Below are 14,642 nucleotides of genomic sequence, written 5' to 3' on the forward strand. Positions count from 1 at the left end.
CTGAGTGTAAAGGTTGCAGCTGAACTTTCAACAGGTTTAGGAGCTGAGTCCAGAGTTGCACAGTTGCCATCACTAGTCAGGAATTAGCAGTGACATCTGGGGACATCAGTGTTTGTGATGACAAGGCCCAGGCTCAGCTGCTCCTGCAGGAGGGACATCCATGCCAGACCAGTGTGGAGTCTGTCCCTCTGGGAGAGGCTGGAGCACTTCACAGCAGCAGCTTGTTGGGACAGAAATTGCCAGCGTGTCCCTTTGCAGCCAGAACAGCTGTGTGGTGTCAGTGCTAATGACAGACCCCGAGGTGACACCGTGCTCTGCATTCAGCCACACCTGGCAGTTGGCTCAGGGTGGGTTGGGTGACCACCCCCCCAAGCTGAGCTGAGACCATCCTGACAATTCCTTCTTGTTTTGCTCCCCTCCCTGACTCCTGCTGAAGGACTACGAGGCTTTCTTCGAGGCGCGCGAGAACAACGCGGTTTATGCGTTTCTAGGCTTGACTGCACCACCTGGTTCCAAGGTAGGTGAGCCCCTCCCTCCCAGGGAGCCACTGCTGCCTCTCCCACCTCCTTCTCTGCTCTTAGTAAATGTGTTTTGTGTGCTGTGTTTGCCCCAGTCAGTCTGTGAGATCCTCAGTTTCCAGAGGCTTTCAGGCTTCAGCTTCAGAAAAAGGAGTGAATATTTTTACTGCAAAATGCATAAGAAATGTAGATGAAAAAAACTGTCACAAAATCAGAGACTGTTTTCAATTCAGTGAGAATATTTAATTCATACGAAACTTTGATGAGATTTTTGTACTAAAAAATCACTGGAAACCAGAGTCACTGTTTCTGAAATAACATGGTCTTGCATCAGAGCAATTTTTTCCTGCAGCTTGTTATCCAAAGCTTCTTTTCCTGTGCCAGTTACAAACTAGGCTGCTGCTTTGCAGATGCAATGGGCTGGAATTCTCCTTTTGATTCTGATAGGATAGGACAAGCCTGCTTTATACGTTTCACTTGACAGCAGCAGGATCCTCCAGGTCACTTCCAGCTTCCTTGTTCCAGTGGATAAACACGCCACTTCCTTTCAGCTTTACTCACGTGCGAGTCGAAGGGCGTGCTGTGCACATCACCAAGAGACCTAATTTTAGGGCTGGATGGTGACCCATCAGCAGTGAGACTTGCAGGTTGTGGGCCAGACTGAAGCAGTTTTGGGAGCCAGACTAATTTCTCACAGTAGCTCCATGGGTGGGAATGGTGTGATGAGGAAAAGCTGCTTTGAGCAGAGAGCAAAGCCTGGGATCGGTGCCCTGGTGTCACACCCTGCCAGCTGCACACAGGGCATGGTCTGGGAATCTCAGGGAAGCTCCTTGGAACAGCTGCACAGCAGAGTGTGCAGGATGGAGCCAGGGAGTGAGGAGCAGCCCTGAGACTGGGAATGCAGGGAAGCTCAGGGAGTGAGGAGCAGCCCTGAGAGTGGGAATGCAGGGAAGCTCAGGGAGTGAGGAGCAGCCCTGAGACTGGGAATGCAGGGAAGCTCAGGGAGTGAGGAGCAGCCCTGAGAGTGGGGATGCAGGGAAGCTCAGGGAGTGAGGAGCAGCCCTGAGAGTGGGAATGCAGGGAAGCTCTGGGAGTGAGGAGCAGCCCTGAGACTGGGGATGCAGGGAAGCTCAGGGAGCCCTGAGACTGGGAATGCAGGGAAGCTCAGTGAGGAGCAGCTCTGAGAGTGGGGATGCAGGGAAGCTCAGGGAGTGAGGAGCAGCCCTGAGAGTGGGAATGCAGGGAAGCTCAGGGAGTGAGGAGCAGCCCTGAGACTGGGAATGCAGGGAAGCTCTGGGAGTGAGGAGCAGCCCTGAGACTGGGAATGCAGGGAAGCTCTGGGAGTGAGGAGCAGCCCTGAGAGTGGAGATGCAGGGAAGCTCAGTGAGGAGCAGCCCTGAGAGTGGGGATGCAGGGAAGCTCAGGCAGCCCTGAGACTGGGAATGCAGGGAAGCTCTGGGAGTGAGGAGCAGCCCTGAGAGTGGGGATGCAGGGAAGGTCAGGGAGCCCTGAGACTGGGAATGCAGGGAAGCTCAGGGAGCCCTGAGAGTGGGAATGCAGGGAAGCTCGTGCCTGGCACCAGAGAGCAGCTGCTGCCACAACAAATCAGGTCACCCATCACAGGAAGGTGTGTGAGCATTGCTGCTGCCCAGCCCTGCTCTGACTTTGTCCTCAGGGATGCTCCAGCTCTGTCCTCACCTAAGGAAAAGGTGAATTTTAAACAGGAGGGATAGAAGACACTTGTACTCTGCTGCATTTCCATGTTGTGTTGGGCTGCTGCTGATAAATAACCCTTGCAGAAGTGACCTTGCACCCCCTGCATCCTGCCTGCCCTTGGGCTGGCTTTGGGAATCCCTCCCACACTCAGGATGTACAATCAAACTGATTTCCTGCTGCTGAGAAGGTGCTGAAATGGGCATTTACAGTGTAACTGGGTGCAGCTTGGGTACAATAGTGTAGGGAATGGCATCATTGCATCTGCAGAAAATGGAAGGAGTCTGGGATCAGCCTTTGGCAGGAAACCTTGGCAGGAAACCTCCACTCACTGCCATTATGAGAGATTTGGGAAGTTAGCTGAGTCTGAACACAAAGCTTTGGTATTTCATGCTAAACAGGAATGGCTCAGAAGTGGGCATGGAAAATCCAAGTATTTTCTGAATCCCAGTGGTTCAGTTTGTGCTCTGGACTCAGAATCCAATTGGATCTACAAACCCTGGAAAAAGCTGGCATTGAATTAATCTTAAATATTCCTATTTGGATTTTAAAGAGAGAAGATTTTGTGAGTTAAAGACTTAATTATTTCTTTATTAAGGGTTTAAGGACTGAGAGGGTGCTCAGTGAGGGGCCTTGAGGGAGAAATAAGGAAAAGTGTGGGAGAGGGACAGTGTCAAAGGTGGCAAGCTGAGCCTCTCCCAGGTAACCTGCAGGACCACACCCAAGGAAATGGAGTTTGACCTTCAAGAAAAATAGGTTAGAAGGCTCTTTGAGTGTCTTGTACCCACCTTCCTGGGGATGAGGGAAATACCAGGAATCCTTTCCAGCTCTCCACTGCCTGTTCTGAAGAGAAGTACTTTGTCTTGCACATAAAAGAAGAGCAAGGTGTCACTATTGCAGTGCCCACACTGGTTAATGGAGTTGTTACAAAGCCAAGGGACCTTTCTCCTCTTTCCTACCATTCAAAGAACCACTTGTCTTTCAGAGTATCAAACATCCTGCTTCTTTCCAGGCTTTGTACTTCCTTTTGATCTTCCCCTCTCTCTCCACCTGCCGTTTGTGCCCGAGGGCTGGGTGTGCTGGCAGGAGCATCGATGCCATCCCACCACCACTGCCAAGGCAGGGGGAGGGCAGAGAGCCAGGAGAACCACCGTGAGCCTGCCCCTCCAGGGTGAGGGAGATCTGCCTGGCATTCCTGCAGGCTGGGCTCACCCACTGCTCCTTTCCTAAAACCTCTACAGACTTCTTGGAAATTCCCCTCTCGGTCCTTTCTCCTCTTGTTTTGTGTTTGTTTAGCAGTGCTGGCTCGTGGTGACAATGACATTGTTGAGCCTGTTATCTTGAGTATTTCTGTGCAGTCACAAAAGCAAACAGCTCCATTACACAAAGGTTGAGCTTGGCACATGTTGAACTTTGTCCCTTCAAATAAACCAGGCTGTCCCCACCGAGGTGCTGCACTGAGGGCACCGGGACTGCAGTTTAGCTCTTTGTAGGCCATGTTGCTGCTAACAGGTAATTAAATTAATCTACAGTTAAAAGTACACTTGGAGAAACCATCCAGAAGGAAACTCCTTCTGCACTTTTTCTGTTGTCATTCTGTTCCCATTTGTGATCAGTTTAAAAATGCTGAAAGACACCTGAAAGATGCAGGTTATTGTTTTACAACGTTCCTTCTGAACATCCTGTCACAGTCCTAACAGAAACAATTCTCTTCTGCTGTTGCAGGAAGCTGAAGCACTGGCCAAGCAGCAAGCATGAATTTCAACTGCCTTAAATGTCTGTAAAGGGAATTTCCACAGCTTTTTATAAAATAGTCCCAACTGTCTCTGCTTCAAGAAATGTAGATGTGATTCCTAACGTTGATTGGTGCTTGCAGCATTCACTGTACGTAACCCAAAGTGACAGGAGTGGAGGTGGGAGCTCAGCTGGGGAGCAGGAGTGGGCTGGGCAGGGGGCTGAGGAGCCCAAGCAATCACACAGCAATGATTTCACTTACTTTAAACTCTCCTGCCCATTCGTCCATTTGGTGTCACCCTACAGAAACTGTTTTAGTACTAATAATGCAGCTGGGTCTTACCTGGAGGTGCAGCTACTTAAACAGCATCTAAACCTTGTCAGATACTAATTTAGTGCCTGAGTTGCCTCAAAAACGTTACTGAATTACACAGTAATTTTTCAGTGTCTTTCCTGGTTTCAGATGGAGTTGTAGGTGGTACTGTGTGGTGTGACCTTTGTAGTGGCTTTGGAAACTTGTGTTGTTCTTTTGTAGAATGAGTATTTAAGATTTGTATTGTTACCCACTGTACAGCTGAGAAACCCCCAACAAACCCCGTGTGTTCCTCACTTACGGGCTCCTCTGACCAAAGGGATGTGGGTCATGGACACAAGTCCCTCCCAGCTGCCCAAGCAGGAGTGATGACACGTCTGTGGGCAAGACTCAATGTTGCAAACAAGCCAAAACGGCCAGAAATGGCATTTCCTTACCTGTGTAAGGGTGAAAGCCTTTAATGTGTTTCTCTACAAACATACCAGCTCACACTGCTTAGAGCATTCAACATCTCACTGCATGTTCCAGTAGCCATTAGGGTCAGATAGTATTTTTTCAAACAAGGAAATAAATGTTTGATTAGCAAAAACTAATTAAGCAAGACTTTTTTTTAAGGTTTAAAACCTTCTTTTTTCCATTGTTATTGCCATAATCACAAAGCTATTACAGGAACTGCAAATCTATCAAAGAGTCTTGTAGTGGTGAATTTACCACGTGCAATATGAACCTGTGTGTGCTCCCAGTGAGCAGGAGGGAGCCTGGTATTCCTGGCCACATTTTAATTCCTGATTTCTCTTTCTGGGAGCTTGGGAGGCAGTTTGAAGCTTGTGCTTACAAAAGCACCACAGTATCTCGAGGCTGAGGGATGGCTGGATTTTGCCTTACCTTAAAGAAAACACAGTTGTGCTTTTTTATTAACAGGCTTTATCAGGAATTACTGAAATCCTGTGAAATTTAAGGTCTTTTGGAGATGGAAGTTCAGTTATGTTTTAAATCCAGCAGCAGATTTTTCCTTGTTTACCATGATTCCATCTTTCTCAACAAGGTGATTTTTCTTTCTTAATATTGGCCTAACCTTTCTCTGTGACTAAGCTGGTCAGGATTTTGGAGCCATGGAATACTAAGTGGGATTTGACACACAGGTCTCTGTACCCACACCAGTTTGCTGTTTCCTGTGCAAGTTTGGTGAATTCCAGCCATTATTTTGGAGAAGCTGTAATTAAAAGTTGCTGCCAAATTCTGTCAGTTCAGCGACCCAAAACATTCAGAAATGAGGTCAATCTCTGCCTCAACAGTCAAGAAAATTGCCAAGTTTAAGAAAGCAAAGTCACTCCCCTTGTCTGTCCCCCCTGCCATATGGGAACGTTCAAACTGCATCAGCATTCCTGAGCCAGCTCTGGGAGCCAGGCTGAATTATTCCTTTGTCTGGGGAACAAGGCACCAACACAAACTGAGAATACCCAAACCCTCTTTGTTGGGTGTGTAAAACTTGAGGGTTTGATGCAGATCTCTTGCATGACTTCGGGGGTGCCAGGAATCTGTTACCTCTCTGCTGATTTCTGTTTCCACGGGTGCAAGGCCTGAATTTGTTCCTTTCTCTCTTACTCTTTTCCTCTGGAAAGGCAGGCACTGAGGATTTAAGCTGTATATTAACCATTCCTGTATCATTCCAATAAAATTGTTCTAGAATGCTTTCTCACACCATCGACTCCTTTGCATGTTTTGTTCCTGTTGGAAGTTTTAGGCTGGAAGAAGAGGAATTTTCAGCTGAAAACCCTATTTTTGGAAGTTCGGGATTCATGCAAGGTGAACATCATGGATCCACGGCTGCTGTGGGGGAATCTGCTGGCTTGGATCTCTCCCCTGTTGCTAAATGAGGTTTAATTACTAAATGGGTTTAATTTAGGATACACCCACCCAAAGTGTCTGTAAGGTTTGGGTTCTTTTCCTCATTAACCTTCCCCACTGGAGCAGCCAGGGCAGCAGCTGCACCCCAAGCCCAGAGAGCTCTCCCAGCCCTCTCCCTGCTCCTCTACAAACTGTAATTAATTAGCTCTGTGCTGCAATCAGCAGGGAACTCTGGTATTTCAGATTTGTGTTGCCACAGAGCAGTGCAGGGTAAATTTTCACCTTCCCTCTTTGCCTGGTCCATCAGCAGGTTCCTCCTCCTCAGCTTTGCACCACCTGAAGCTCTGCAGAGGAACCACATTCCCAGCTCTGCCCTGCCCTGGGATTTGCCCAAATCCCAGGCTGAATTCACAGCCTCTGGAGGAAACCAAGAGCCCCATTTTTTAAGGAGTGGTTTGTGATTTTTACAGCATCAGCTTCTTTCTGTGTGAACAACCAAAGCACAACCAGGAACTCTCAGTCACACTGAGGCCTTTGCAAGGTGATTTTTGCCTCTCACACTTGCCCTTCTCTGGCGTGTTAAAAAATGGTCCTTAAGATGGGAAAAGGGCTTTGGATGCCATTCCTAAATTGCAGTGAATCCCATTTACTTCCCCTGTGTATCCACCTCACTTGTACAACCCAGAAAAATAAAATCACTGGTTTTCTTCTTTGTTTTTATTATGAAAAGTCTTCACCCCCAGTTGTTGCTCATTAATGTAAAGCTCAGCTCAGTTTCCACAGTCTGTAAACCCCGAGCTCTGTGTGTGCCCACAATGTGTCCCTCTTGCTCTTCAGGTTACAGTGCTGTGTGCTGTAATAATAAACTTTTCTACCAGTTCATGGGGCTTTTTACTCATTTCTCCTTTCATCTCCTCAGTCTCCAAGCCATGGAAAATTCTGAAATGTCTGATTGTCTCCCTCAGCTCACATTGCAGGTATTCCATGAGGGGTTTGTGTTCCACCTGCTCTGCCCCTGCACACACCAATCCACTCCACAAATCAGTCACTCCCAAGTCAGTATCTTTTAGTGCTTTTCCTGCAGAAATATTCCCTTCTTTATCCATATTACCTGATCCTGTAGGATGCTTTAGATTGAAAAATTCATTATGAAAATTTTGAAGTTTATTATTAAAATTTTGGACTCTTAGTAAACTTTTGGAAATGGAAAAGGATTCTAAAAGTCCAAGTGATGAAGGAGAAGTTGGTGTGTTACTACAGGAGGTGATAGAGCTGCTCTGAGTGTCCAAAATACATTTATTTAGTGTATTGTGTAAATAAAGGATCACAATTGGCCCTGTATATATTGCAGTAATAGAAAGTGACTCCTTATATGTTACTATACATTGTATATGTAATAGATACACCCTGTATAGTAATATATAGTAATTCCTTTTAGTAATTCCTTATATATATTAATTATATATATTATATATACATATACACAATATAGCAATATGTAATTCCTTTTAGCAATTGCTTATATGTATTAATGATATACATTTTATACATACATATATATATGTACACACACAATATAGCAATATATAATAATTCCTTATAGTAATTCCTTCTCATAGATTGATTTATTTTGAAGATACGATCAGGAACTTGGCGATTTCTTGGCTTGCAGTCGCTCAGTGGTTCAGAATCCTTAAAGGAAAACTGCACATCATTGACACTGTCAGCAGCACTGCACCTGCCACCCCTTCAGAGGGCTTGTCCCAGCACGCAGGGCCCGTCCCGGGGGGTTTATACAGCCCGAAGTGCTCGGACACACTCGGTTTGTGGCCCTGCCCGGCCCGGCCGTGACACCCAGGAGACATCCAGGAGACACCCAGGCCCTGCCGAGACACCCAGGCCCGATCGAGACACCCAGGCCTGGCAGTGACACCCAGGAGACATCCAGGAGACACCCAGGCCCTGCTGAGACACCCAGGCCCAGCTGAGACATCCAGGCCCGGCCGTGACACCCAGGCCTGGCCAATAGACCCAGGCCCGATGGAGACATCCAGGCCCGGCCGTGACACCCAGGCCTGGCCGATAGACCCAAGCCCCATCGAGACATCCAGGCCCGGCAGTGACACCCAGGCCCGCCAGTGACATTCAGGAGACCCCCAGGCCGGGCCGTGCGAGGCCCCAATGGCGCCCCCGCCCCGTCAGCGCCGCCGCGGCCGTTGCTGCGGCAACCGGCAGAGCCACTCAGCGGCCGCAGCGGGGCTGCCCCGCCATCCCATTGGACAGCACAGCTGTCAGTCAGCGAGAGACCCCGCCCCCTCGGCTACTTAAGCCTCGAGGGCGTGGGGGTGTCATGGTCGCGGCCCTGCCCCGGACCTGCCCCGGCCCTTCCCTTGCATCGGCCCTGCCCCGGCCCTGCCCCGGCCCTTCCCCTCCATCGGCCCTGCCCCGGCCCTGCCCCGGCCCTTCCCTTCCATCGGCCCTGCCCCGGCCCTGCTCTTTCCCCACCCCGGTCCCTTCCTCGGGTCCCGGCCCCGCCGCGGCCTTTGCCCCCCTGTGCCCCCCGTGCCCGCCGCTGTGCGGGACTGACGCGGTGCTGTGGGGATGAAGGCCCGGGCCGTGCCCGCACCGAGGGCTCTGCAGGGCTGCTCAGGGGGTGCCGACACTGCACGGCCAACATAAAGGCCTTGCGGCGCTGGGCGTGGGAACGAAGGAAAAATTAAACAAACAATGCCTATTTCATGTTTGTATACAAGCACATTCCCTGTGCTGAGAAAACAGCCTCTGTTTGTTTGCAGCGATGCTTGTGTGGGGCGTGTGTGGTTATACACTGTCCTGTCGTTATCTTTTGTATATACATCTTTTCCACATATTCCATAGATACTGAGTGTTACAGTAATTGTTTTTACCTCTGTATTCCAACATCCTTGCCTTGCTGTTTCTCCCACCTGTTCTCAACTTCTGAAATAACTTTGGTTCTGGGTTTATTTTTGTAAATATAATGGAATTTCTTTATGATGGAATTGATAAGACTGCATTGGTTTCCTTGGATATCGATGTTTTCAACACCTGAATCCCAGGAAGGTTTGGGTTGGAAGGCACCTTAAAGTCCATCCCATTCCACCCCCTGTCCCTGGCAGGGCCTCCTTCCCTGGCCCGGGTTGCTGAGTGTGACTGAAATTGGAGCTGACTTGGTTTTAATCACACAGGAGGAATTATCTGACTTGATTTCTTTGTCTCTGTTACTTTTGTGGTCTGTTGAAACAGCTGCTCAAAAATTCCAGCTGCAGCTGGCACTGATTACAAGCTCAGAGAGGGAGGCAAAGTTTAGAATTCCTTGGAATTTGAACCACCCTGGTTCCTGCCCCACCAGACTCCGGGCAGTGGCTCTGCTGAAGTCCCAACTACACCTTCTGTGCAGAAATTAGTCATGTAAAATGATTAAATATTAAGTAATTTTAAACAGCTTTTCAATATGAAATGAGTTTTATATGAATTTGGTGGGAATAAAAATAGCTGCAATTCCACCTCCCTAAAAAGTGGAGCCTTTTGCAAACTCCAGGTGATAAGGAGGGAAGAGGATTGGCTTTAGAGACTCCATTGGACAGAGTTGCTTCAGACTTTAATTAATTTCCAAGGCACAACATGGTTTTCCATTGCCAAGGGCAGGGATAGATGGGATATTGGGAAGGAATTCCTGGCTGGGAGGGTGGGCAGGCCCTGGCACAGGTTGGGCAGAGCAGCTGTGGCTGCCCCATCCCTGGGAGTGTCCCAGGCCAGGCTGGACGGGGCTTGGAGCAACCTGGGACAGTGGGAGGTGTCCCTGCCATGGCAGGGGGTGGGATGGGCTGGGCTTTGAGGTCCCTCCCAACCCAAACCATCCTTTGTGAATGTTATTTTTCTACCCAAACGTGTGTGATGGGTTGCAATCAATGAGCTGCTGTAAGGCCCTCCTGACACTCCAGTTTTATTTTACATTTGTGTCTCACCCCATCATTAAACAGCATCTTTTTAGGACTCTTGGTGAAGTGCTTGGATGAGATTCAGCTTCTGATTTATTGGGGGAATTTTATCATCTGAGAAAAAGGAAATTTAGAAAAGACATCAGCAGAAAACTCTGCAGGCTGTGTATGGACTGGATGTTGTGCTGGTGGCTCAGGCTGAGCTTGCAAAGGACACGCTAAAAACACCATGAGGGAACCACAGGTGGGACATTGAGCCAGAGCAGTTTTGAGCCCAGAAAAAGTGAATTTGGTCAATGAGCAACACGATTGTCCACAGCTGTCCAGTGGCTGCTGCATTCACAGTGGCAAAGTCTGTCCTGGATCAAGAATAGTGTGGCCAGCAGGCCCAGGGCAGTGACCCTTCCCCTGGACTCTGCCTTGGGGAGGCCACACCTTGAGTGTTGTGTTCAGTTCTGGGCCCCTCAGTTGAGGAAAGAGATTGAGGGGCTGGAGCGGGGCCAGAGAAGAGCAACGAGGCTGGAGAAGGGACTGGATGTGGCACTGAGTGTCCTCTGAAACACCTCCAGGGACAGAGAAGCCACCATGTCTTGATCCAACCCCACTGTGATCACCAGCCCAGGGCACAAAGTGCCCTGGGCTGGTGATCACAGTGGGGTTGGATCAAGGGTTGGACTTGATAATCTCAGAGGTCTCTTCCAACCCAACTGAGAAGAGCAACGAGGCTGGTGAAGGGACTGGAGCACAAGTGCTGTGGGGAGAGGCTGAGGGAGCTGGGGGTGTTCAGCCTGGAGAAGAGGAGGCTCAGAGGTGACCTCAGCACTGTCTGGAACTGCCTGAAGGGAAGTTCTGGCCAGGTGGGGGTTGGTCTCTTCTCCCAGGCACTCAGCAATAGGACAAGGGGGCACGATGGGCTCAAGCTCTGCCAGGGGAAATTGAAGTTGGAGAGCAGAAAGAAATTCTTTGCAGAGAGAGTGCTCAGGGATTGGAATGGGCTGCCCAGAGAGGGGGTGGATTCCCCATCCCTGGAGGTTTTTTAGCTGAGCTTGGCCGTGGCACTGAGTGCCATGATCTGGTAAAGGGACTGGAGTTGGACCAAGGGTTGGACTCAATGATCTCAGAGGTCTTTTCCAACCCAATCCATTCTATGATTCTATGAAAGTCTTATTTTTGTGTGTTATAAATGGGGTATTTCATCAGAATCCTGATGACACAAAGTTGCCAAGTTCTTCCCATCAGCAGAACGTCACAAGACTCTCAGTTCAGCTGTGTCTGTGAAGGGGAAGTTGTGTGGATAACACGGCAATTCAGTGGGGTGGTGGAGCTGCTGTCAGTGCAAGGCTTTGGTGGAACTGGGTTCCAGTTTGGACCAGCACAGCCCCCACATCCTCCCTGTGCCCCCTTAGGGCTGTCCCAGCCCGTCGTGTCGTGCCGCGGTTGGAAACAGCTCCGCTCCCTTTCCAACATCCTCTTTTAGGCGTGTGCTGGGTCGGTGTTCGCACCCCGCGCCTGCCCTGCCCGCCGGGATCGCTTCTGTTTTACAGGGGGAAGCTCCTGCTTTGTGCGTCAGGCCCTGTCCCCGAGGGCAGGGGATGTGCCAGCCTGTCCTGCCCAGCCCAGAACTGGCACAGCTCCGCGCTTGGGAAACCCACCTCGACCCCTCTGGCCTCGGTAAGTCGGGTTCTTGTGCCCCTGTTTTCCCTTATGCTTTGTTCCAGAATGCAGGAACCACTGACTTCATTTGAAGCAGTTTTGCTGAGATTACCCTGGTTTAGGTCTGCATGAACATTTTCAAAGCAATAAATGTTAAAACTTGGTTAAAACTTGGCTGTAACAATGCCAAGGTCATGGGTTCAATCCCCTCTGTGGGCCATTGACTCAAGAGTTGGACTCGATGATCCTTGGGGGTCCCTTCCAGCTCAGAATAGTCTGGGATTCTGTGAAAACCCCAACATTTAGTAGCAGGGAAGGGCTGGGTACCCTGAGGTCTTACAGGGCAGGGTGAGGACCGGGTTGCCCACGTCCCACAGGGAATGCAGCATTCCAAATTCCACTGACCTTCAGCAAGACTGAGACTGCCAAGTTCCCTTCTCTCTTTGGAAAATGGTTTTCTAACTGCCTCGAGTGCTTTAAGATTGTGTTGTCCAGCTTTTCATATGTAAATGACTCTGGAGATAACCAGCCATGCTAATGTAGCCTGGTGTGCTGCCTCTCCTCTGCTTTAGCCTCCAAATTCCAGGGGTCCTTCAGCTCCAGGGAGAGAACTGCCACTCAGGCTAAAAGAACCTCCAAAAGGAAAAAAGCCCAAAAGGTTGTGCAGAGCAAATGTGTAAATTTAGGAGGGAAGGTGAAAATTTCCATCTCTCAGGTAACTGGAGTTTGAGAGTGGCTTCCTGGAAGGAGCACTGGGGTTAAAAAGTGACCCAGTGCATTGAGTTTGAAGTAAACCAGAGTGTATGTAGGGTTTGGATGAAAACACTGAGCCTTAATTGCCCATGAGGTGAGTGGAGTTTGATCTTTATTACCTTCCTGTGTCACCTCTTTAGCTCTCAGAAATTGCTGTCTTTCGATGGAAAACATTGATCAACAGCTGCTGGTAGTGATACAGACAAGTCAAATGATTCTGGGGATGTTTGCAGCTTCCAAGTACAACGTGTCCCAGGTGGCTGTGATGCAGGAGGGACCTGGGACAGAGGTGGCATTGCAGATGAAGAAGCTGTTTAATGCCCTCCCTTTATCTTCAGCCTGATTTTTGTGGACAAGAGTGGTACAAAAGTTAAGAGAAGAAAAGCATGTAGCTTAATGTTTGCTAAAAATAAACACTGTAGAGAAAAAACAAAAAGAAAAATCCCAATATTTATCAAATGTGCTGTTGTTATTGTTATTCTCTGCCTGTCTTGCAGTCCCAGGGCCCCATGGACTGCTGGTGATCGGGCTGTTACTCCCACTTGTCATCATGTTGGCAGAAGGCATCTTAACGAGGTTCATCTATGTAGAAAACTGTCATCAAGATAAGCCTCGAAAATCCCCTGCATCCCAAAAGGCTGAGGAGGGAATCTGGAGACAGAAACTTGTAGACATCCCAAAAATCAAAGGCTTTGCTGGGGGATGTGAGAAGCAGGAGGAGGTCTCTGCCAGAAGGAGCAGAGAGAAACCCAGGGGTGGCCCTCGCTGGGGATGCAGAGAAAAGGAGCCTGCAAAAGAGGAGGAAGGGCAGGTTAAAGGCCACGTGTCCCCAGCTCTGCACATCCCCAGGAGAGGGCAGAGCCTCGAGCAGGTGGATCTGTACAGATCCTGGCCATGCAACAGCATTTACCAGCACTACCCCGACCTGCACATCGGGGGGGACCGAGTGGGGGGCCACACCTGTGACTCGGGCTGTGTGCTGGACCACGTGTGTGAGGAACCCCCTGATGGCCCCGTCCTGCTGTCCATAGACATCCCCCTGGGCCAGTCCCCTCCCTGGGAGCCTCCTGGGGAGCCCAGTGTGCCACCCCTGGCTGGAGCTGGAGCTGGAGCTGGAGCTGGAGCTGGAGCTGGAGCTGCCGAGAGGAGCATCGTGCTCTGCCAGGAGCCCCTTTCCAACTCTGCACTCAACAAGTACATGGAAGCCAAGGTGGCAGAGCTCTACAAACAGTTTTTTGAGGAAAGCCTGGCCAGGTGTGGCTCCATAACAAACCTCCTGACCTGCAGCTGGCTGAGGAACAGCGTGGAGCAGATAAGCTTCCAGATCTCCCAGGAGCAGAACATAGAAACCCACAGGGCCAGAGGGGCCCTCCTGCACTCGTTGGCTTTGCTGAGCTGGCGCAACGGTGCCAACAGAACCAGCTCCGAGTTCAGCACCCCAAACCTGCAGATCTCCAAGCCAGCAGGGCTGAAACAGAACTGCAGGGTGCAGTTCCCATCCTGACCCACCTGCTGGGCTGGAGGCATGGGGGGGTTCAGTGGGAATGTTTCATCCCAAGGCTTTGCTTGGGAAGTGCAAACATTTACACACTACACTTTTGCAAATCAGTGTTTTAAGGCTTAAACCACAGGGAAAGTAAAGGCCACTGGTTTCTGTTTTCTAATACAGAATTTGAAACTAATTTCTCTCTAAAATACCAGTTAATCATGTTTTATAGTGTCTGTAGAGTCATGGATTCCTTAAGGTTGGGGACAACCCTTAAGATCAAGTCCAACCATCCCCCCAGCACCACCACGGCCACCACCAAACCATGTCCTCAAGTGCCACAACCACACCTAAAAGTGTTTAATTTTTGGTCAAACCAGCAAGCCAAGACGACTGCAGCATTCCTGGAAAAGTACTGCAAGATTCCTGCATCTTCATTTGGAAATTTCAATGCAGATTTTGATGTGGAAATCCTGTTACTTTCACTTTCTTCCCTGGCTCTTCTCAGTAAATATTTCAGCTGGAAATGATCCCTGTGTCCCCACTGTAAAATGATAAAAGAATTGGACTCTGACCTGCTCCACGAAGTGTTTTCTAGTAAAGAGATTTTTTTGTGGGCTTTTTGCTTGTGGTTTTGTTTGTTTGTTGTTTTAACCCAGCATCTT

The 14,642-nt window shown here is 49.4% G+C and overlaps 2 protein-coding genes across 2 annotated transcripts in view; both read left to right on the top strand.

The window, feature by feature from the left end:
- Positions 1-5,979, top strand: part of SH3BGRL (SH3 domain binding glutamate rich protein like) — a 32,401-nt gene extending 26,422 nt beyond the window's left edge. Inside the window, exons 3-4 of the mRNA XM_071569410.1 lie at positions 437-517; positions 3,957-5,979. Of these exons, the coding sequence (XP_071425511.1) occupies positions 437-517; positions 3,957-3,989 (114 nt within the window). The 3' untranslated portion in view covers positions 3,990-5,979. The remainder of the gene's footprint in view (positions 1-436; positions 518-3,956) is intronic.
- A 5,590-nt stretch (positions 5,980-11,569) lies between these two features.
- Positions 11,570-14,587, top strand: LOC139678512 (TLR adapter interacting with SLC15A4 on the lysosome-like). The gene is made up of 2 exons (XM_071569385.1): positions 11,570-11,756; positions 12,989-14,587. Exons 1-2 carry the CDS (start codon positions 11,678-11,680, stop codon positions 13,993-13,995), a joined length of 1,086 nt encoding a protein of 361 aa, XP_071425486.1. The 5' UTR covers positions 11,570-11,677; the 3' UTR covers positions 13,996-14,587.
- Positions 14,588-14,642: the final 55 nt, after the last annotated feature.

Source organism: Pithys albifrons, chromosome 14 (assembly GCF_047495875.1).
Source record: "Pithys albifrons albifrons isolate INPA30051 chromosome 14, PitAlb_v1, whole genome shotgun sequence".
NCBI lineage: Eukaryota > Metazoa > Chordata > Aves > Passeriformes > Thamnophilidae > Pithys > Pithys albifrons.